This window comes from Drechmeria coniospora, chromosome 03, assembly GCF_001625195.1.
Source record: "Drechmeria coniospora strain ARSEF 6962 chromosome 03, whole genome shotgun sequence".
Taxonomy (NCBI): Eukaryota; Fungi; Ascomycota; class Sordariomycetes; order Hypocreales; family Ophiocordycipitaceae; genus Drechmeria; species Drechmeria coniospora.
The window spans coordinates 2,730,485-2,749,652 of record NC_054391.1 but is presented as its reverse complement, the minus strand read 5'-3'; the positions used below and the strand labels follow the sequence as shown (position 1 = coordinate 2,749,652).

The window sequence follows — 19,168 nt, the reverse complement described above, 5'->3', positions numbered from 1 at the left end:
TCCGTTGGCACAAACTCGCACCCTCAGTCCCCTTACCTTGGCTCGCCCGGCTTGAAGAAGAGGGCCAGATTGCACATCGCGCATGGGTGAGCTGATGGCGTGATTGGCCGCAGCGACGCCGCCGGCGTCCGTTTCCATCATTGCGAATCCTGATTCTCGCTGGCTTCGGCCTGCGAGGACAAAAAAGTAAGCTGCCGAATTGAATGTCGCAGCGCCATGCCCGTGCTCGTCGGCGCAGCCACAGGCCGTCCCCGGGTCCCTCCATGGATGGCCCTGCGAGGGTAAGGAGGGGTCCTGCAGAGCGCATCCAGCGAGAATCGACAGGCTCGAACACGGACCTCGGGGAATGGAACGACGAACCCATGCATGCGTCCATTCAGCGGTACAGTATCTACTCCGTACTACACCCAAGTACACGGAGAACGGAGTACTTGCATGCACGCAAACTCCGTACCCGTACTTGCGTATGCACCTAGGTTTGTGCTTGGTTGCTTGTACTTGGTTGTCCGACATCCACAGCTACTGCAATGCTGTAAAGTAAGTAATGGCATGCATGTTCGTACTTGCACGGAGCAGAGTGTTAACTAAAGTACTTAAGTGCATGTTCACGTACCTACTAGGTACCTAGTCCTAGTAGATGCCGACTATTACAAGTAATTGCTTGGTCGGCGTTCCGTATTGTACCTACTAGGTACTATTATAGGCACTAATAGCCAGAGGCTGAAGATGACGGGCGCTCCGACGGGACGACATGTTCCGCCATTCGATCGTGCCGTCGAGCAGGACAACGGCGGCTGCGATTTGTCGTTTCATCGCCTCTCGTCGCACCTTTCAGCTCGCGTTGCCATTCCCAATTGTCTGCCGCGTACGGAGGACGGAGTGCTTCGTAGGGCATCGTACGGGTATACTGCCTCGGTACCATGGGAAGCAGTGCTAGTACATTACTGTACTGCAAGTACGTACGTATTTGTTCGCAGAGATGCATACCACACATACTTGAGTACATGCAAGTACTTACTGTACACCTATTAAGCGTTCAGAGTTAGGAGTACAATCTGCTTTCATTGGCACATGTACCGAGTACTCCGTACAGGTTCGCCCAACAACCAACCAACGGGAGTACTGTACTCTACTCCGTCCTGTGCACCGGCACAAATACTTGCATGCATCGCTTGCTACGACGCACACACAAATACGTTATACGGGCCGCCGCACACAAAGTCATACATGCAAACGTAGGATAATATGACCAGGTCCGTTCCTGCCTTGCCCCTTGGCAGTGCATTAGCCTCGGGTCGATCATATCGTAGAGTTTGAGCGCCACGCACCCTCACTCACGGCCAGCCGTCCTATTCGTCCATGGAATGGTCGTCGGAGAAGGGAACATTGCATCGGTGCTGTGCAATACCTGCCCGCTGCAACGGTACTTGGACGTGTACAGTGCGGTGCTCCGTTCCGTCCTCGGCCCTGCTGCATGTAATACTGTAGAAGCAAGCAAGTACATGTACGGAGTACAGTACTGTAGGTGTAAAGTACATGCAAGTGTACCGAATACTAAGTACCTAGCATTGATACAGCATGTACGGAGTACATACCGCTTGTACTGTAGGTAGTATGTACCTGCTGTATCGCCGGGTGGGCATCATATACTTGTTGCACGACGACGGAGCGTCTACAGAGTGCGAATTGTCCAGTTGGCCCCGGTCGAATCGTGGCTTGAATGAGCATCTGCACTTGCAAATGTTGGTACATATTCCCACACCTCCCAACCCGCAACTTTGTCTTTGCATCCGACTACGATTAGTATTCATCCGTCGTACAACTACCTCAAAGTTATCCTGTTGATTGTTGATGCCAAGCCAAGTGTGGGGGGAAGGGGTACCCACTTGCCACTGTCGGGAGGCTCGCCTGGTGGCGCGACAGTGGCGATGGGAGGGACGTCGCAGGGGCTTGCCTCGTTGGCTTGTTAGCGTGGTGGTGCGCGTTACCTAATGCCGTGAGCATAGCGCATCAGGTTTCTGCATCAGATTGAACGAGTACAATAGGTACGGAGCGCATGTGCTCCGTACTTGTGCATTGATACGATACGGAGTACGGAGCACATTGAACGGAGTACTCCGTACTGTACGTGAAGACTCCTGCAAGTACGGAGTACAACTACACCTACTCCGTACAGTAAGTACAGTACTCCGTACGTGCCGCATACACACCCAGTCCAAGTACATGTATGTAAGTACAGTAGTTGCAGAGTACAGGTACTCGTGTGCACCAGTCCTCGCCGAGACGCCCAGTTTGTGCACGTAGGAATATGCAAGTACTGTACAACTACTTCCATGCGAATGCCGTCTCCTGTGTTCTCGGCCGGGACTCTGGCAATTTGTTGCTGCTGGACACGAGCACAGCTGTGGTCGGGGCATTGATTGAGCACTGATTGAGGTCCAAGTACTCCGAACAAGTACTTCGTACTCCGTACATGTACAGTGACGCGAATGCACATCATGTCACTTCAGTGCATCTGCGCCAATAGCAGGTCCTGTATTGGACGTAATGGATACGTGCCAAAGTCCCTGTGCCATTCGAAGCAAACTTTCCACCACACCCACCCGGCGGCCTGAGGCGACGACCCGACGGCCGCCTCCCCGCTCGCTCGAGGCACACGGGCAAGCCATATTCAGGCACACGCCCGACACGACTTGTGCACTACGGATGACCTCCTTGCACAGTACAACATGCACAGGCGGCCCGCCATCGCAGCACAAGCACCACCTCCTTGCCGTCGCCTGAGAGTTCGAAGACGAGATCGCCAACGAGAGGCGCAGTTGACGCTGGAAATGCGTCGTCTACCACTTCGTGCGCGTACTTGCTTGCATGCATGGTCCGAGTAGTAAGTAAAGCTCAATTGTCCACTCGTACACTACCCACATGTAGTTGTGCTGTGCTGTCCCGTACGCTACATGTCCTTGCTCTCCGTGGCGGAGCAACGAGCACCACAAAATTATTCACGATGCATGAAACGCGGCTGATATCAAGTCATTGTGCTCCGTACGGAGCTCGCCTACGCATCATCATGGCATCTGCAATTATCCCATTCCCCAGAGTGGTCAAGTTCGTACGAGACGCGATGCCCCTCTCCCCGCCGACCCCTGCCGCCTCGAAATTTCCCAACCAAAGCAAAAAGTGAATGATTGATCGGTCGCGGGAAAAGGAAAGAGCGCGCATTCGGCAATATTACCACCTGGCCCGCTGTCTCTCATCCGTCGCGAACACGGCTGCCCTGCAGGAGCAGCACGCTGCACAACTCAGCTGCGGAGTACGGAGCGCAGCAAGTCGTGCACGCCTACGGCGCGGGCGGAGGACGTGCGTGCTCGAAAACAGCACCCGTCGACGACCGCCGCCCTTCTGCCGGCGTGCTTTGTCGTCGCCGTCGCTCTTTTTCAATTTTCTTGCCATGCCTGCCTGCCTGCCTGCCTGCCTGCCTGCCTGCCTGTCTGCTTGCCGGCTCGCCTGATTTGCATCCGATTCAATCCAAACTCCTTCGTCCATGCACAAACTCGAGCGCTGTACGAGCACACGTACTAGTGCTGGTCCCATGAGCACGTCGAGTACGAGGACCGCAGGTACCATGAGTAAGTACCGCGAGTATCACGTACGTACTAGTCCCCGTTCGAGTGTCTACTCGTGGCCCTCAACGCGGTCGGCTTTATTCACGCCCCTCCCCGACCCAGCAGGCCTACCTCTCTTTGGCCGCTCGCCTGAACTGCCAACCCGCCGTCCTTCCACCACCCCCCCCCTCCCCGACCCTCCCTCCCTAGTCCGTGGGCGGGCTGACCCCAGCTGGTAGCGCAGCCCACAGAGGCGACGCGGTACGGCTGCGCAAGTCACTGCCTGGTCGGTCCTGCATGGCAAGGTACAATGCCCAATGCCCAATGCCCAGACCGCAGGGCTCCTCTTCCTCCGCCCACAGAGACCTGACGGGGGCCAGCCAGCGACCAGAAAGCAGCCGGGAAGGGGCCTGGTGCTCCGTACAGACTGGCCCGGTACCTCGCCGCCCCGTACCTCGTCTCCTCTGCTGCTCGATACTACTTGTACTGTACCGACTGCTCGCTTCTCGTACTTGTACTCGTGCCTCGCCTCCCAGTCCTTTTCCCTCCGCATCTTCCTCCTACTTTTTATCCCTCCGCCTTCCTCCTCCTCCCCTCCTCCTCCCCTCTCCTCCTCTCTCCCTCTTTTCCCCTCCATCCATTCCCTCAGCCATTCCATCTCAGCCTGACCCGTTCGAGCAGCAGGTCGGAATCGAGCCTGGCAGCTGGACTGAGGAGAATCCCACCGTCAACGCCCCGTTTCGACGCCTCCCGGCCCGAACCCCCCCCCCCCCCCCCCTCCATCGTCGGCTTGTACGTCGAGGACGGCACCGGAGGAAGACGAACCCGTTCGGGAGAAAGAGTGAATCAGAAACACCTTGGCTGGTATTTCTCGCTGGTCCCTTTATCGACGAACCGTTTTCCCTCTGCCGTCACCTCGAACTATCCCGTGCACAAGGCTCCCCCTCAGAATTCCACGGGGCGGAACCGAGGAATTTTCGACGTCTGCCCAGCCAATCCGCTTTCTCGCTCCCTTCGTTGCCCGTCGACGTTGCGAAACAATCGACCAACGCCTTCCCGAGACTGGCTCACTTGGGGACGCCGCCTCTTGTCGAAGCTGTCAAGCTGCACGCACGTCACCACCACCTGGGTCCCAGCTTCGTCGTCGGATCTAGCCCAAGCGGCCAAGTCGTCCCCGTCCCTCGACGACTCGACCTCTCGGACCAGACACGCTCGCCACTCTGCCCCGTCCCGTTTGGCCCGAGCAGCTGTCTTCCAGGTCCATCGACCGAAAAGCCGTGGCGGCCTTTTTCGTCGTCGCGCCACGCCCTTGCCTGCGCTTGCAACGAGTGATTGATCACCCAACCGACCTGTTGGCTCTGAACTGCTCGCACGAGGTATGTTGCCTGCGCCGAACCCATCTCGACTGTCGGTTCGGGTGGCCTAATTTTTTTGGGCTTGCCCCCTTATACAGCTGCATGCCGTGCTGCGTCTGCATATCTCAGCAATCTCCACAGTCGCGTTATACTCGAACCTTGTGCATTGCTCTGTCGGAGACGTTAACTCGTTCATCCGACCAATCACAGGACGTGTCCTTTCCCTTCGTCGCCAGTGGTATGTCGTTCCTTCGACTCCCCTTCCCCTCGTGCCAATCGACCGCATTCCCCGTGCCAAAGCGAAGCCCCTACTGTCCAAGGGAGCCGAGGCAGGCGGCGCACCAGGGGGATGGACCCGCCACTTGGCTCCTTCTGGCCCTGTCTTGCCGCCACAAAGATGCGATTCTTCAGCGGTTCCGTACTAATGCTGTCGATATTGCAGGCTTTCATAGTCGACATCGTCTCTTAAACAGCCCCTTGTCCGACCCTTCACTCCTCGACCTTTGCGAATCTCGAGTCCATGGTCCTGGCTCCGTTCCCAGCCACTGTCACTCTTTTCCATTAGCTTTCCCCCCACGCTCATTAATATCTTAATACGCCTAATCATCACTCGGCCTGCTGTTCACTCTTTTCGATACACGCCCGAGCTCATTCATTACCCGACCCGGCTCCGACTTCAACCTCGAGAGATTCCCGGCGGCACTCCCATCTTCAGTCGCTCATTTACCCTGGACGCAGCACCCGACGACCCGTCCGTCTCGACCACCGCTCGCCCGACCCGGCCCGCCGCCCTCGTTCGCTCGCCATGGAGTTCGCCCACGCCGACGAGACGTTCTTCGTCGAGTCCGACGACCAGCCGCGCCAGCTGCGCCTCGACACCCGAACGGCAGCCAAAATGATTGCCCGCCAAAGGCAGGACGTCATCGCCGGCGAGCTGTCACGCCTGGCCGCCGACGAGTACCTCGAGGACATACTGAAGCACATGCAGACGATGGAGGCATGTCCCCCTCCCCCTTCCCCCGGCCGGCCAGCCGCCCGCCTCCGTTGCCGCGTGCCCCCTTGCTGACCTTCGCCGTAGGACGAGACCGTTCCGGATGCCGGCCTCATCGACATGCAGCGGGAGATCCAGTGGTACATGCGTCCGTACCTCATCGACTTCCTCGTCGAGGCTCACGCCGCCTTTGTCCTCCTCCCCGAAACGCTCTTCCTCACCGTCAACCTCCTCGACCGGTACTGTTCCCGGAGGGTCGTCTACAAGCATCACTACCAGCTCGTCGGCTGCGCCGCCTTGCTGATCGCCGCCAAGTACGGCGACAAGAAGGATCGGGTCCCGCAAATATCGGAGCTGAGCAACATGTGCTGCGGCCTCTACGATGCCGGCATGTTCACCCAGATGGAGATGCACGTCCTCAACACGCTCGACTGGGCCATCGGCCACCCGACGGTCGATTTCTACTCGCAGCTGCTCGTGGCGTACGAGCACGACAACAAGGAGGTGAACTGCATGGCCTCGTACCTGTGCGAGATTGCCCTCTACCACCGCGACTTCGTGTCCGTCAAGCCGTCGACGATGGCCCGCGCCTCCCTCGCCGTCGCTCGGGCCATCCTGGGCCGACCCGAGGTGGCCGACCGGGAGCTGGATCTGGAGGAGAGCGGCGTCGCCGAGCTCATGTCGCACCACCTGGAGCAGCCTTCGCCCACGCTGGCCCGCAAGTATTCGTCGCCGAGCACCTACCGAGTCTCCCACAGGCTGGCCGACTTCGTCGCCACGCGAGCAGCCGCCATCGCCGAGGCGCAGCGCAACGCCAACCCCCCGTCGCCGCCCGCCGACGTCCTGGACAAGCAGGGTGACATCTACAGCACCCCCCAGAAGGGCCACGTCGCCACCAACGTCTACGAAGGGTACCTCACCCCTCCCATCACGCCCGACGGCGTCCACTTTGGCGGCGGCAACCTGCCCAAGGACTCGTACCCCTTGCCCCCCCGGTGTCCGATGACGCCGACGCCGCAGCACAACGTCGCCGGCTACGCCCAGCACGCTCGCCATGTGGCATTGGCGAACCAGCAGGGACTTCACCAACACTAGGGTAGTTGGTGGATGTGTCCTTACCTGTCGGCATTCACATGGTGGCCGCCTAACTTGCTGCCCGCCTCCAACACAATCACGCTCTGGGGTTGGGCACGCCGCCCCACGTGGACACCACTGAACGATGCCATTCCGGACATCCGCCTTGTGGACGTGGCCCGTCAAAACACAGCACATACGCTCGATGTCCTGCGTGCCATTGGCAGCGTGCAGAATGATTTCATTTCTCGTCAACGTCTTGGCATTTAGCGATTGTTTTACCGTTCTCTGCGGACCCAATGTTCCCAGAGCAAGTCTTTCAGCATAAAAAAAATTGCACACCGGATCATACCCCTCCACCGAACCTTTCTTTCTCCTTTCTCTTTTCCTTCACCTTTTCTTCTTTTTTTTCTTCCTTTTCCAAAATGGGTTTGCACGCAGGCCTTGTATAGAAGTCCCCCTCATTGGCACATACGCGAGGGGGGAAAGGGGGCGGCGCGCCCCATTGCAGGGGGTTGTGGACCTGGCGAGAAACCAGCTTGTATGGGTCGAAGCTTACCTGGCCGGCCTTGAGAAGCAAGGCATATACCAAGATTGCAAAGCGGCCGAAGGTTTTTGCAGCTGTGCCTCCGCACCCGAAGGGCCTTTTCTCATTCAATCCTTCGGATGTGGCCCTAGGGTGGAAACTATCACGACAAGTGCTAGGGGGCGCAGGCATGTGGAGAACCGAGGAGGAGTAGCGGGCTAGCGTCCGTGGATAGATGACAAGCTGCCAAGCACACTTGGGCGACCAGCCCTGTGAGCCAATGGTGACTTCAAAAAACCAGAATGAGAGACGTTGAACAACGCTGGCCAAGTTCTTGTGCCGTAGTTGGATACCTAAGAGAACTTGGGCTGACTCGAGTTTACGTCTTGTCCACGTACGCCATTCGCACTCCTGAAATCCGTCGAGTATTTCATTCTTCCATGCATGCATGATTGAGACAAGGCATGGGTTCGCTGTACTTTGATCGATTTTTTTGAGTGCTATTGGCCTAATGGGGCTTCTTTGGGATCAATTCAATGCCCCCTCCTCCTACGGGTGTAGGGGTATTAGTGGCAAATGTGCTAGAATCGTCGCGCATTGATGATCCTGAACAAGTATAGACCCATGTTGGTGCCTCTCCTGGGAAGCAGGGAAGGTATCTATCCCCTTTTTGCATTGTCAAATATCGTGGCCATCAGATCGCACTATTCCCCCGGCATTGTTCCCGAGCCGGGCCATTCCTTTGTTCCATTGTTGGCGAATGGCTTTTTGATGATTGACACGCGGGCATGCATCCTTGGGCCGGGGGTGCATCCGTTTCTAACGATACGATCGATAGTGGCTGCCGGAAATCGATGGCGGAAGAGCGAGAGAGTGAAAGAGATGAGAGGTAGGGGGCTGTGGACAAGGCGGGAACAAGGCATCATGTAACAAAGGAAGAGCCAAAAGGACGTGCTGACAGCCGGCGACATATCGAACGTCAAGTTATGGCGGAGAAGCTAAATATCGGAAGGGGATGATGGATCGAAGTCGCCATCTCTTTCTGGCATGCGCATGTTGACCTAAGCTGTTGGGCAAAGGCAGTCAGCAGGCTAGATGTGAACGACGTCCAATTTCCGAATAACTCGGCAGTCCAAACATTGCCCGGCACGCCCAGGACGATACGACAAGATGGCACAGTTTTCCACCCTTGGGCATCGGACCCCTTCGGCCAGCGACCAACCTGGGTGGTCACGCTCTGAGATGGTGGCCAGAGGTGTGGAACACTTGCGTACGTTATGGGCAGAGCTCAGCATCTCAACCACCCACAAGTCGAGGATGAAAGTCGGCCCGCTAATAACTTCACAGGCGACGTAGGAAGTTCCCTCCGCCTTCATGCTGACGACCTGCCGATCGAGGTACGGCGAAATAGGCACATCGGCGGCTCGTTTCTGCTTCGCGCCCTCAACATCTACCTGCACCACCGCCTCTTGGACAGCTTCCTGTCAAAACACCGGTCGTGCCGCAGCCATGTTTGCTTCATCTTCGGAAGTCGATACCCGTACCTACAGGCAGAGGAGTTCGACGTCCGCGTTGAGCACGGCAACAGCGGCGAGGCGGCCCCTCTGCCGACGAGTCAGACCGAAGCTCACGGAGAATGGACTTGGGTCCCTGATGTCGAGGCCGTAGTCGTCGAATCGTCATCGCAGTCCAGGTTGCTGAAGATGGCCGTAGATGCGTTCAACGGCTTCGAGCCAGCCGCACGACATTGCAAGTCTCGACGCCCCGCCGGGACCAAGTGGCTGACGGCAGACGAGCTCCATACGCTGGAGGGCGAGCTGTACGAGAAAGACATGAACGGGACTGCGACGCTTTCCTCGACGGAGCTGAAGCTACATCTCAAGACAGCGACAGCCATGCATTCGATGGATGACACGGATGAGCCGGCGACGGCAGACTTCTCCGTCCCAGAAGGAGCTGCCGGTGTTTCGATGATGGACCAACACTGGGATCTGTCTCTCCCGGGCAACGACTGCGATGCGAAGCACGCGAAACGTCAGCTCAAGATAGCACAAGACTTCCTCTCCCTTGACGACATCGACCGCACGCCGGGGTGGCGACGCAAGTTTGACGAGCTGGCAGACTACGTCTGCCGCTTGAAGAGCCGCTGCCGCTCCAAAGACTTGGATTCCGACCTTGCGCAGGTCGTCCTCATGATGCGTACACACCGACTCTTCGACGAGGACCTCTGCAGCTGGCCAGAGACCCTTCCTGATGTCAGCGACCAGCAGAGGCCGAAGCACCCCAAGATTCCGGAGACCACTACAGGATCGAGCGCGGCTGTTGAAGCATTTCCCGAGTCAGGAATATTGGCGGATGTTCGCGTCAAGTGCGTGGATGATGGATGCAATAGGAGACCGGTCTCCATGCTTGTTGAACATTATCTCAGCCGGTACCGCAAAGATGCAAGGGTTTTTTGGGCCGAGAAACCGACAGGAGAAACGCTGAATGCCGAGAAAGACGTCCAGGTCAACATGGTTCAGCACGAGTCGGAGGCTTATGAAATATGCATGGATCAAGGGGTCGTCTACACAGCAGAGCGGATGGCAGCAGTGACCAAGTCCAACACGGCTATTGAACGAGACGGGGGCCAGCAGACATCGCACGAGGAACAGCTCCGGTCGTTTGCGACGCTCCGCGGCACGAAGCGAGCTGCCCTTCAGCAGCTTCTCGGCCTTCTAGGTACCTCCGAAAGCCAGCCGGCCACGACGACGAACCAAGGCCGTTCAGTCGGCCCAGCGGATGGAGTGGCGGGCCTGGGCGAGCTAAGCATTCCGCGAACGGCTGTGAGCAGCGCTGAAAAACGAGGTCAAACACGTAAGTTGCCGCTCCTAGATGTCGAATTACTAACGGCTGACCGGCAGACCTGGGGCTGGAACCGAGAAAGAGAGCGCGTACGCGGCCATCTTCGTCAGGATGCATCATCGGTGGAACCGATTGGCAGCCGGAGGAGCGGGGGAAGACCGAGGCGAGCATCGAGACGAGAATGGAGTCGCACCCTTCGAGGGTGTCGCATGAGGAGATGAAAACGAGTCCCCCGGAGCCGTCGTCCAGCCAAGGCGCTTCCACCAGCGCCGAGTTTCCTCCCGCCACGATGATGGCCTTGGCGGGTCAAGATGAGAAGGGGAGGGGCTCCGAAGGTAGGAATAGGCACTTGCCAACCCCTTCGCCCGATGTAGACGACTCATCGACTTGCTCGACGGGCGGCAGAGAAAAGCCCAGGGCGGCGAATCCCCTCCAGGACTTCCCCAGCCCGGCCACGTCGCATGGGGCCAAGCCACCGTCTCCAGTCGACGATAATACCCAGAGCCCACATCCCCCGTTCCGCAAAGACGATGCCAAGCCAGACGAGTATGATCTTGCCGCGTCATCCCTCAGCTCCGCAGCACAATCAGGACCGCGGCGCACAGGCTCATCCAAGATGCTGGCGTGGCTGAGGTTGCGGACTACGCCCATGGTACCGGAACCGCTGCTCTTGCGGGTTGTGGACCCGGCAGACAAGGAATCCATCCTCGGTTGAAAGGGGGGGGGGGGGGGGGGGAGAGGTGAACATACAACTACTTATGCAGACGAAGGCAACAATAGCCCTGCCCAGTGCTTAAGTCGGTCAGTCTAGGCGGGTGGGCAGTCCTTCATCTGCAACAACTAGGGAACACACGACGCAGGAGGTAATCAAAGAAATCCGGAAAGTTTAAAAAATCTTTTGGACTGTGACCATTATACTTCGTGGCCCCAAGTCATGCCAACCGGCAACCATGCAATGAAATACCATGGATAGTGACTCCGCACACCGCATTTCCAGTCGTTTCGCTCTCCCTCTAGTACCGCTTGCCGTCCCGCAGGGTGTCCGCAAACTCCTCCAAGGGGCTCCGAATCAACTTGGTCTCCTTCCACAGATTGGGGGTCAGGAAGCCGTAGGTATTGGACACGGCAACGAAGGTAGCCTTGAGCGTGTTCTCGAGAGTCTTGGTGGAACCGGCAGACGATGTGTAGGCGTCGTCAACACCAGCGAGCTGAAGAAATCGCTTGACAGCGGGCGAGGCAACGAGGCCAGTACCACGGGGAGCAGGGATAAGCTGAGAGCGCCCAGTTAGCACGGTCGTCGTCTCAGGAGAAAAAAAAAGAACGTTGGGCTGTGAAGACGTACTCGGACGGTAACGGAACCGCACTTGCCGCTTTGCTTGCAGGGCAGAGAGTGAGGCTGACCGAGGTTGGAACCCCAGTAGCCTCGTCGGACGGGGATGACGGAGAGCTTCGCAATAATGATGGCGGCGCGGATGGCGGTAGCGACTTCCTTGGAGGTCTTGATACCGAGACCGACGTGGCCCTCGGAGTCACCAATGATGACGACGGCCTTGAATCGCGTGCGCTGACCGGCACGGGTCTGCTTCTGGACGGGCTTGATCTATACGTCGTAGAAAATGTCGAGTCAGCCAACCACGGTTCATGTATCGGATCTTCGTCTTCAAGAAATAGCATCTGCTCTCCATTGTCGATACGGCTTCCGTAGTCTTCGGACCACCGTTTTTGTATGGCTCAAGTCGATGCGTGCAAGGGTGGTGTCGGGATGGGGTTCGTCCGCACCTTCATGACCTCATCCTTGAGCTTGGGCAGAAAGTTGTCGACAATCTGGAACTCCTTGATGGGCAGGGAGTGCAGGTAGATCTCCTCCATGCTGTTGATCTTGCCGGCCTTTACCAGGCGACCGAGCTTGGTGACGGGCTGCCACTCCTTCTCCTCGCCCTTGCCACCGCGACGGCCGCGTCCACGACCACGTCCACGGCCACGGTCACCACCACGACCGCGGTCACCGCCTCGAGCTCCAAAACCACCGCCACGTGCTCCGCGGTCAGCCATGATTGATGATTTCTGGTGTCGTCGTCGAAGGGGAAATCGGCCGGCGCTGAGGTTAGATGTGCGTGGAGGGAGATCCGGTAGTTGTGATGGCTGACTTTTGGCTGCGGGGCGGCTGACACGACCGACCTGGATTTTTTTTTGGGTGCGCTTGGGTTAGGCCCTAATACTTTCACTTTGTGGCTGGAGGGCTGTGGGTGCCTCAATTGTAAGGCGCACACGTTTTGTGGGTCAACCGGTGATTTCCGATACTTTGCTAATTAATTACTCCAGACTCCGTACTCCGTATAAGTATGCATGTCATTCATTGATCCTCAAGCTGTGCTGTGAGCAACTACGGATAGCAAACGCATGGCCACGCATCCAGCGAAACCAAGGTATCATCTTGCGCAGTTTACATTTCACATGGCTCTACGAAGCGCGCATGAACCTCGTGTTCCTTGGCGCAAAGAAGCCGCATGGGCTGTGGACGGAGAATCTGGCTCCAAGTACTACCAAGGCAAGCCAGAGATTGGCAGAGCGAACATGGCACTGTAGCCTGCCCCAAGGTACTGGCAAATGATAAAATTAGCACTTCAACTGTGAAAATGGCACGCAAATTTGACTCGATAGGTTGATAGTTAGCCAGCTGGTTATTGCGAATGGTTGACGAAGCGTCTAACTGGGTGGTGAATGGCTAATAATACTTGAAGCCAGCCATGGACTGGCAGCGACATAGAATGGGAGACACTGAAACGAACGCCCAGGGATGATTCCAACAAGAAGAAGAGGAAGAGGGTCAGCAAACATGAACTTGCCTGTTTCGACCCGACACGAACAGACTGCCGCCACCTTGTCGGCCTTCAGGATTGCGTCTTCCGTATCAAGTTGTCTGACGGCTGCACTCGCTGTGCCCATTCTCTGCCCAAAATGTCAGCAAGATCAGGGTTACGCACATCGCTGACATGCTTTGACTCACGTCCAACTTCCGTCATAGACCTTCCGCTTCTCCGGAACAAATCCACCCGAAACATCGAGGCCTGTCTCGATCACGCATGCAGTGACGCCGGTGCCGCAGCTAGAGATGATGGGTTTCTCAGCGTTCACGCCCTTCGCCTTGAAAACTTCTCTAAGCTTCTCTGGGGGCAGAAAGGCCTTCGTGTCGGGATCGAGGAGCATGCTGAAGGGAATGCTAATGGATCCTGGTATGTGTCCTGACGACAAACCTTCCCGCGGCTCAGGATCGCTACCTAGGAACCGGCCATGGGATCGTGCATCCAGAATTTGAACACCCTCGGCACCTTCCTTGTTGTAGTCCTGCGCAACCTCCTTGACCTCCTCGAAACTGGCCACACTGCTAGGATCAAACTCGGGGATGGGGTAGGGGCAGCAATCGACACTGTACAGTTCCCCAGATTCGGTGGGCAATCCGTCGTCCACCCACAGCCTGAAGTTGTTCAAAACGTGCACGTTCCGGTGGCCAAACACTTTGAGCGTCCAACCGACGCGAGGCGCGCTGAAGATGCCCAGTTCCTTCGTGTCGTATACAACAACCGTGTCGTCCTTCCTGATGCCCAACTCGCTCATTGCTGCAGCGAAGCGCCTCGCGTCTGGCAACATGTGAGGATACGGGCTGCGTTCGTCAACGATCTTGTCCAAGTCGAAGAAACGGGCTTTAGGGATGCGCAGCTCCCGGAACGACTGGATGCCGGTGCGTCCATCAGTGGGTAAGAACCAAGCCGCGCAGAGAGGTATCACTCGCGGGTCCGGGCTGACGGGAGAGGGCGAGTTCTTCTTGAGGGCCTCATGTAATTCCTTGGGAGTGACGAGATAGGACGATAGGCTTCTTCGTGGGGTCGTGAAGGAATCGATGGTTCTTGCCACCACCTTCCTATGAGACAGCCCGAATCGCGTAAAGCGGCCGCCGACAGCAAGCAATGCCATGGCAGCGTAGGAGTCGTTGCGCCTCAGCCAACGGTCCTTTCAGCCGACGGTCCTGAGGGGAACGGCCGAGGGGAGCGGAATGTACTATAGAGTAGGGACGACGGTATTTTCGCCGCAATATTATCAACTCCCAAGGTGCTCGAGATGCGGGGTAAGTTGAACTGGATCGAGCTAGGCCCGCCAGGATCTGGAAGCGATGAGTAGGGTGTAGGGGTCTTGGTGCCTTTGACGCAATCGAACCATCGGCAGGGCGGCTGCGGTGGACGTTTCGAGAGACGATCAGTTTGGTTCTCACACTGGCAGCGCTGGCCTTCAAAGTTGGTGGCCTTCAAAGTTGGTGTACTTGCACTGTTGGAAACACCGAGCTCGGAGCTTGCACGAGCAAGTAAGTAGTACGTAAGACCTGTCGATTATTGGATTCTGCTAGTAAATGATAATGTATTTCCTACAGTAATAATACATGTACTCCTTTCTTGTGCCGTACATGTACTTGAGTACTTGCACAACTAAGTGCTCTGTACTCCGTACTGTACGACAAGTACGGAGTACGGAGGACAGAGTACCTACAGTACTTGTAAAAGTACAATATGTACTATTACACAAGTTTTACAAGCAAGTAATAGTTGTACAGTAGTTGTACAACTACGGATTGCGGAGTACTGTGCAAGTAAGTACTATCTATACTTACTTGCATGTACAGTAATACCCTGTATCCGTACGGAGTACTCCGTACAGTGAACTATAATGCTCAGACCAATCAACAGTCAGGTGGCCGGCCATACAAGGTGCATGTACTGTAAGTACAACTACAGGTACTTGTACTGTTTTGATACACTCGTACTCTCGACTGGAGAGAGTCGAAATTTCCGTTCAGTGTACTCATCTGTCCAGCTTGCCTTGTCTGACAACAACCCAGACCCGAGGGAAACCTTGTCGTTTCTTATCGTCGGCACGGTCGATGCCCACATGCCCATCCCGCCCGAAAGCTATCAGCCTTGAAGGGGAATACTTGGAAGGGAAGCAGCAAAGCGAGGCCGACTCTCAACAACAACCAGCATGAAGGTCACCATCAAGGAGTGGAATTCTGTCGCGACTTGGCGATGGAACATCCCCGAAGACGACGTCTGCGGCATCTGCCAGGTTCACTTTGACGGAACCTGTCCAACGTGCAAATATCCCGGCGACGACTGCAGCCTGCGTGAGCCCTCCCTCTCTCCCTTTGACCGACCGGTTGACCCCTCCGTGGGCCGTCCTTTATTCTTATCTACTAACTGTTGACTTTCAGTATCTGGTAAATGCGGGCACAATTTCCACATGGTAGGCATTGCGCTCCTTGAAAATAGACGCGCACCCTGCTGAGAATACCTCGCTCTAGCATTGTATCATGGAATGGATCAAGCAAGACTCAGCACGGGGTCAATGTCCAATGTGCCGCCAGCGTAAGACCAGTCGCCTTGAACGTTTTTGTGAGTCTCAAGGCTAGCCGCTGACCATGTACAGCGTTTGAGTGGGTTGACCAAGTCAATGAGACGGCCACCTCTGGAGCAGAATGAACCACATCGTCAGTGGCGGACTGATCGGCCGGTCCCCTACCCACAAAAGCCGGTACCACCACCGTCTGGTTCACGGGCGTCAAAGCACACCTGTGCCCCGTGGACAAATGAAGCGCTGCCATGTTGCTAGCCTAGGCGTGTAACCGGCGCTCAGCTCAGAACATGACGGACACGAGACGTTTCGGACAATTGTGCATGGTCAAGTGGCACTTTCCCTCGGGGATGCCATTGCCATTGTCATTGATGCATTTCATCACTCATCGTCATGTCATGATACCTACGGTTGCACTCCGCTCATACAGGTTCCCGCTTCGTGATGGCGCTCCTGTTCTCCTTTTGCGATCAAGCATGGTCCCGGCGGCTTCTAGGAATCGGGAACATACACGCCATCCTTGCAAAGGACGACCATCTTCTTGAAGAAGCGTCGCCACTCGAGCGGATCTCCCTTGATCTTGACGAACCGAACATCGAGAACCTCAGTACCGTCCGGCAACGGCTGCTTGTCAACTTTAATCTCGCCGTGCAGGCTCTGCTGCCGGCCGTCGAGAGCCTTGACCTTGATGTTGGCGATCGGGCTGCCGTACAAGTTGGGTGCGACGGTGCCCAGCGGCACGTTGAGCTGGTGCAGGGCACCGGTAAGCATCTGCACAAGGTGGGCTGGCGGTACGTGGGAGAAGAAGCGAGTGAGGGACTCGGGGGGGCAAATGTCGCGAAATCGACGAGCTTGCTGGGTGAGGGTCATGGAGGGACCGGGCGTATGGGAGAACTGCGACATGGAAGGCTCGTCTGCCAGAGTGCCGAGGGCGACACGGCCAGCGTCGGCGGCGCGCGAGGGCAACGACGAGGCTGGGATGGCCATGGAACGGAGCACGGGCTCCTCCCAATCCCAATCCTCGTCGACGATGGGTGCTTCTGGCTGCGTCGACGAGAAGCGACCAGCGTTGAGGCCCATGTCAACATCGGTGCCGTCCGCGGCGGCGGCCTGTCGCTGGGACGCCGAGGGCGGCTGGTGGTGAAGGTCGATGCGCAAGTTCTCCAGCATCTGGGTCGCGAGATTGATGGGGTCGGAAACCTTGCCGTCCGAGGTGAGGAGACCGTTGTGACGGGTGTACCAGGGATGCTGCCGGATCTGCGGAAAGTTGAATCGTTTCGCGGGATCGACAGACATGATGCCTCGCAAAAGGGAGAGAGCCTCGGGCGGTACCCTGTCCCAGAGGGCGTCTGTGCTGTGGCCGAAGGTGCGGACGAACTCGTTGAATTCCCAGCTGCCCGGCGACGGCTCATCCCAGGGCGTGTTGCCGACGAGGAGGACGAAGAGGATGACGCCGCAAGACCAGAGGTCGGCCAGCTCGGGCGCGTACTTGCTCTTGTCCGCCTTGCCGCAGGCGAGAATCTCCGGTGCAATGTACGGGGGGCTTCCGCAGAGCGTCGAGCTCGTCTTCTTTTGGCCCTTGTACTCGAACATGGTGGCCATGCCGAAGTCGGCCAGCTTCAGGCTGCCGTCGGAGGAGAGCAGGATGTTCTCGGGCTTGAGATCGCGGTGGGCGACGCCCTTGGAGTGCATGAAGCTGACGCCGCTCACGAGCTGCACGAAGTAGAGCTGGGCGATGTCCTGGCGGACGCCGACGTCGGCCTCGATCTTGTCGAAGAGGTCGCCGCCCTCGGCGAACTCCATGGCGATCCAGCGCCAGACCGGGTCCTCGCCCGAGGCGAACCACTCGATGACGTTGGGGTGCTGGCCGATGTGAGAGTGCAGCGAGACCTCCATGGCGATCTGCTTGGCCGAGACTCGTCCATGCCTGGTGGCGTAGCCCTTGTGGATGAGCTTGACGGCGAAGACGGGTGTCTGGGAGTCGAGGGGGACCGCCTTCTTGATGCTGGTGGACGAGCGTGTTAGCCCTGGCAGCGGCACCCAAGCGTTGGAGGGGAGGGGTGGCGTGACATACGAGGCGTAGGCACCGCGGCCCACCGTCTTGGAGACGATGCGAAAGGGAAGCTCCTTGGGCAACGGGTCGAGCTGGGACTGCATCGGGAAGCGTCAGTACATGTTGCCCTTGTGTGTTTGTGCAAGTCCGCAACATCGCGGCCACTCGGTCATGCCATGGTCATGGATGGCTCTGCATCCCTGGGCGGCCGGCACAGCAGCTTAACAGTCGCTTCTCGACAATGCGAGAGCCTCGCTCGCACTCACCATCTTGTGCTTACTTGGGCCCTCGCCCGAAGTACGAATTGCCAGGTGAGAAGGAGGGCAATTATAGGGGGGCAAGGAGGAGGAGGAGGAGGAGGAGGAGGAGGAGGCAACGCAGTCAGCCTCTGCCCCTTCTCCCGCCGAGCATGAGGGGGGACCAAGGGGGAACAGGCGAGAACAGGCGGGAACCGGGGAGCAAGATGAGAAGACAATTTGTCGCGATTATTCTTCCTCGTTGGCCACCAGTGTCATATCAGATGCTGTTCGTTCATGATGGTCGCGTATCGTCGCGTGGGAGGTTTATTGTCGCACGAGTGCCAGGTTGTTTGGTTGGTTCGATGTCAACAGATGCCCCCACCCTCCCCCCAAATTGAAGCACCCAGGCGACTGGGCGGCCTGATGGATGGATGCCAAGGACCCGATATTCCAGGTGTACTTAGACCCGATATTCCAGGTGTAAACCTTCCACCGTCATCACTAAAGGCCAGCGGCTCGCTGGCGCTAATTGGCCCCGCCGGCTCCGTCCGTTGCTGCAGCAAACAACCCCCCCTCCTTCTCCACCTCAGCATCTTCTTGCTTCCTGAGATGGACTTCTCCTGCATGCCTCCTCCATGGACCTAGCAAGCTTTCAAGCCGGCGAAAACATTCCGAGCCGATGCCCTTCCCGCGAACCCCAGAGTGTACCTTTGCCATCCGAGCAAAGCACCTGATTCTACCCCTTACCTGACATTGCACCGACAACCTTCCCTGGTCCTGCCTTTCGTCAACCAGTCTCGCTCTCGCCGTACGTCTTGCCTGGGCCACGTCGTTCCTAGTTTCTCCTCCTACTGCTACCGGCCGGATTCCTTCTTGCTCGTCCCCTTTCTCTCGTCTCGACTATCGGCCCGGCCTTTGATTCTCTTAATTTGTCGTCTTTTGCAGTCACCCTTCCGCATCCCCAGCAATTCTTGACCACGTTGCTCTGCAGACCTGCCGTCACACATTGGTGCACAGGTTTCAACACTCCCCTTGGCCACCTTTTCGTCATCGTCGCCGAGGTCCTGCGCAGCGCCTACAGGCCACG

The 19,168-nt window shown here is 57.3% G+C and overlaps 5 protein-coding genes across 5 annotated transcripts; 2 read left to right on the top strand and 3 right to left on the bottom strand.

Annotated features, from left to right (window-relative positions):
- Positions 1-5,762: 5,762 nt before the first annotated feature.
- DCS_06570 (cyclin domain containing protein) lies at positions 5,763-7,043 on the top strand (the record flags this gene model as incomplete). The annotated part of the gene is made up of 2 exons (XM_040803858.1): positions 5,763-6,008; positions 6,075-7,043. The coding sequence occupies 2 exons, from the start codon at positions 5,763-5,765 to the stop codon at positions 7,041-7,043; spliced, it is 1,215 nt and encodes a 404-aa protein (XP_040653962.1).
- Positions 7,044-8,718: 1,675 nt separating this feature from the next.
- DCS_06569 (uncharacterized protein) lies at positions 8,719-11,107 on the top strand (the record flags this gene model as incomplete). Its single annotated transcript, XM_040803857.1, has 3 exons — positions 8,719-8,818; positions 8,896-10,404; positions 10,452-11,107. 3 exons carry the CDS (start codon positions 8,719-8,721, stop codon positions 11,105-11,107), a joined length of 2,265 nt encoding a protein of 754 aa, XP_040653961.1.
- Positions 11,108-11,405: 298 nt separating this feature from the next.
- On the bottom strand, positions 11,406-12,444 carry DCS_06568 (40S ribosomal protein S2; the record flags this gene model as incomplete). The annotated part of the gene is made up of 3 exons (XM_040803856.1): positions 11,406-11,663; positions 11,735-11,992; positions 12,172-12,444. 3 exons carry the CDS (start codon positions 12,442-12,444, stop codon positions 11,406-11,408), a joined length of 789 nt encoding a protein of 262 aa, XP_040653960.1.
- Positions 12,445-13,283: 839 nt separating this feature from the next.
- On the bottom strand, positions 13,284-14,364 carry DCS_06567 (Rhodanese-like protein; the record flags this gene model as incomplete). The annotated part of the gene is made up of 2 exons (XM_040803855.1): positions 13,284-13,341; positions 13,400-14,364. The coding sequence occupies 2 exons, from the start codon at positions 14,362-14,364 to the stop codon at positions 13,284-13,286; spliced, it is 1,023 nt and encodes a 340-aa protein (XP_040653959.1).
- Positions 14,365-16,281: 1,917 nt separating this feature from the next.
- DCS_06566 (serine/threonine protein kinase) lies at positions 16,282-17,946 on the bottom strand (the record flags this gene model as incomplete). Its single annotated transcript, XM_040803854.1, has 1 exon — positions 16,282-17,946. One exon carries the CDS (start codon positions 17,944-17,946, stop codon positions 16,282-16,284), a length of 1,665 nt encoding a protein of 554 aa, XP_040653958.1.
- Between the last annotated feature and the right edge of the window lie 1,222 nt (positions 17,947-19,168).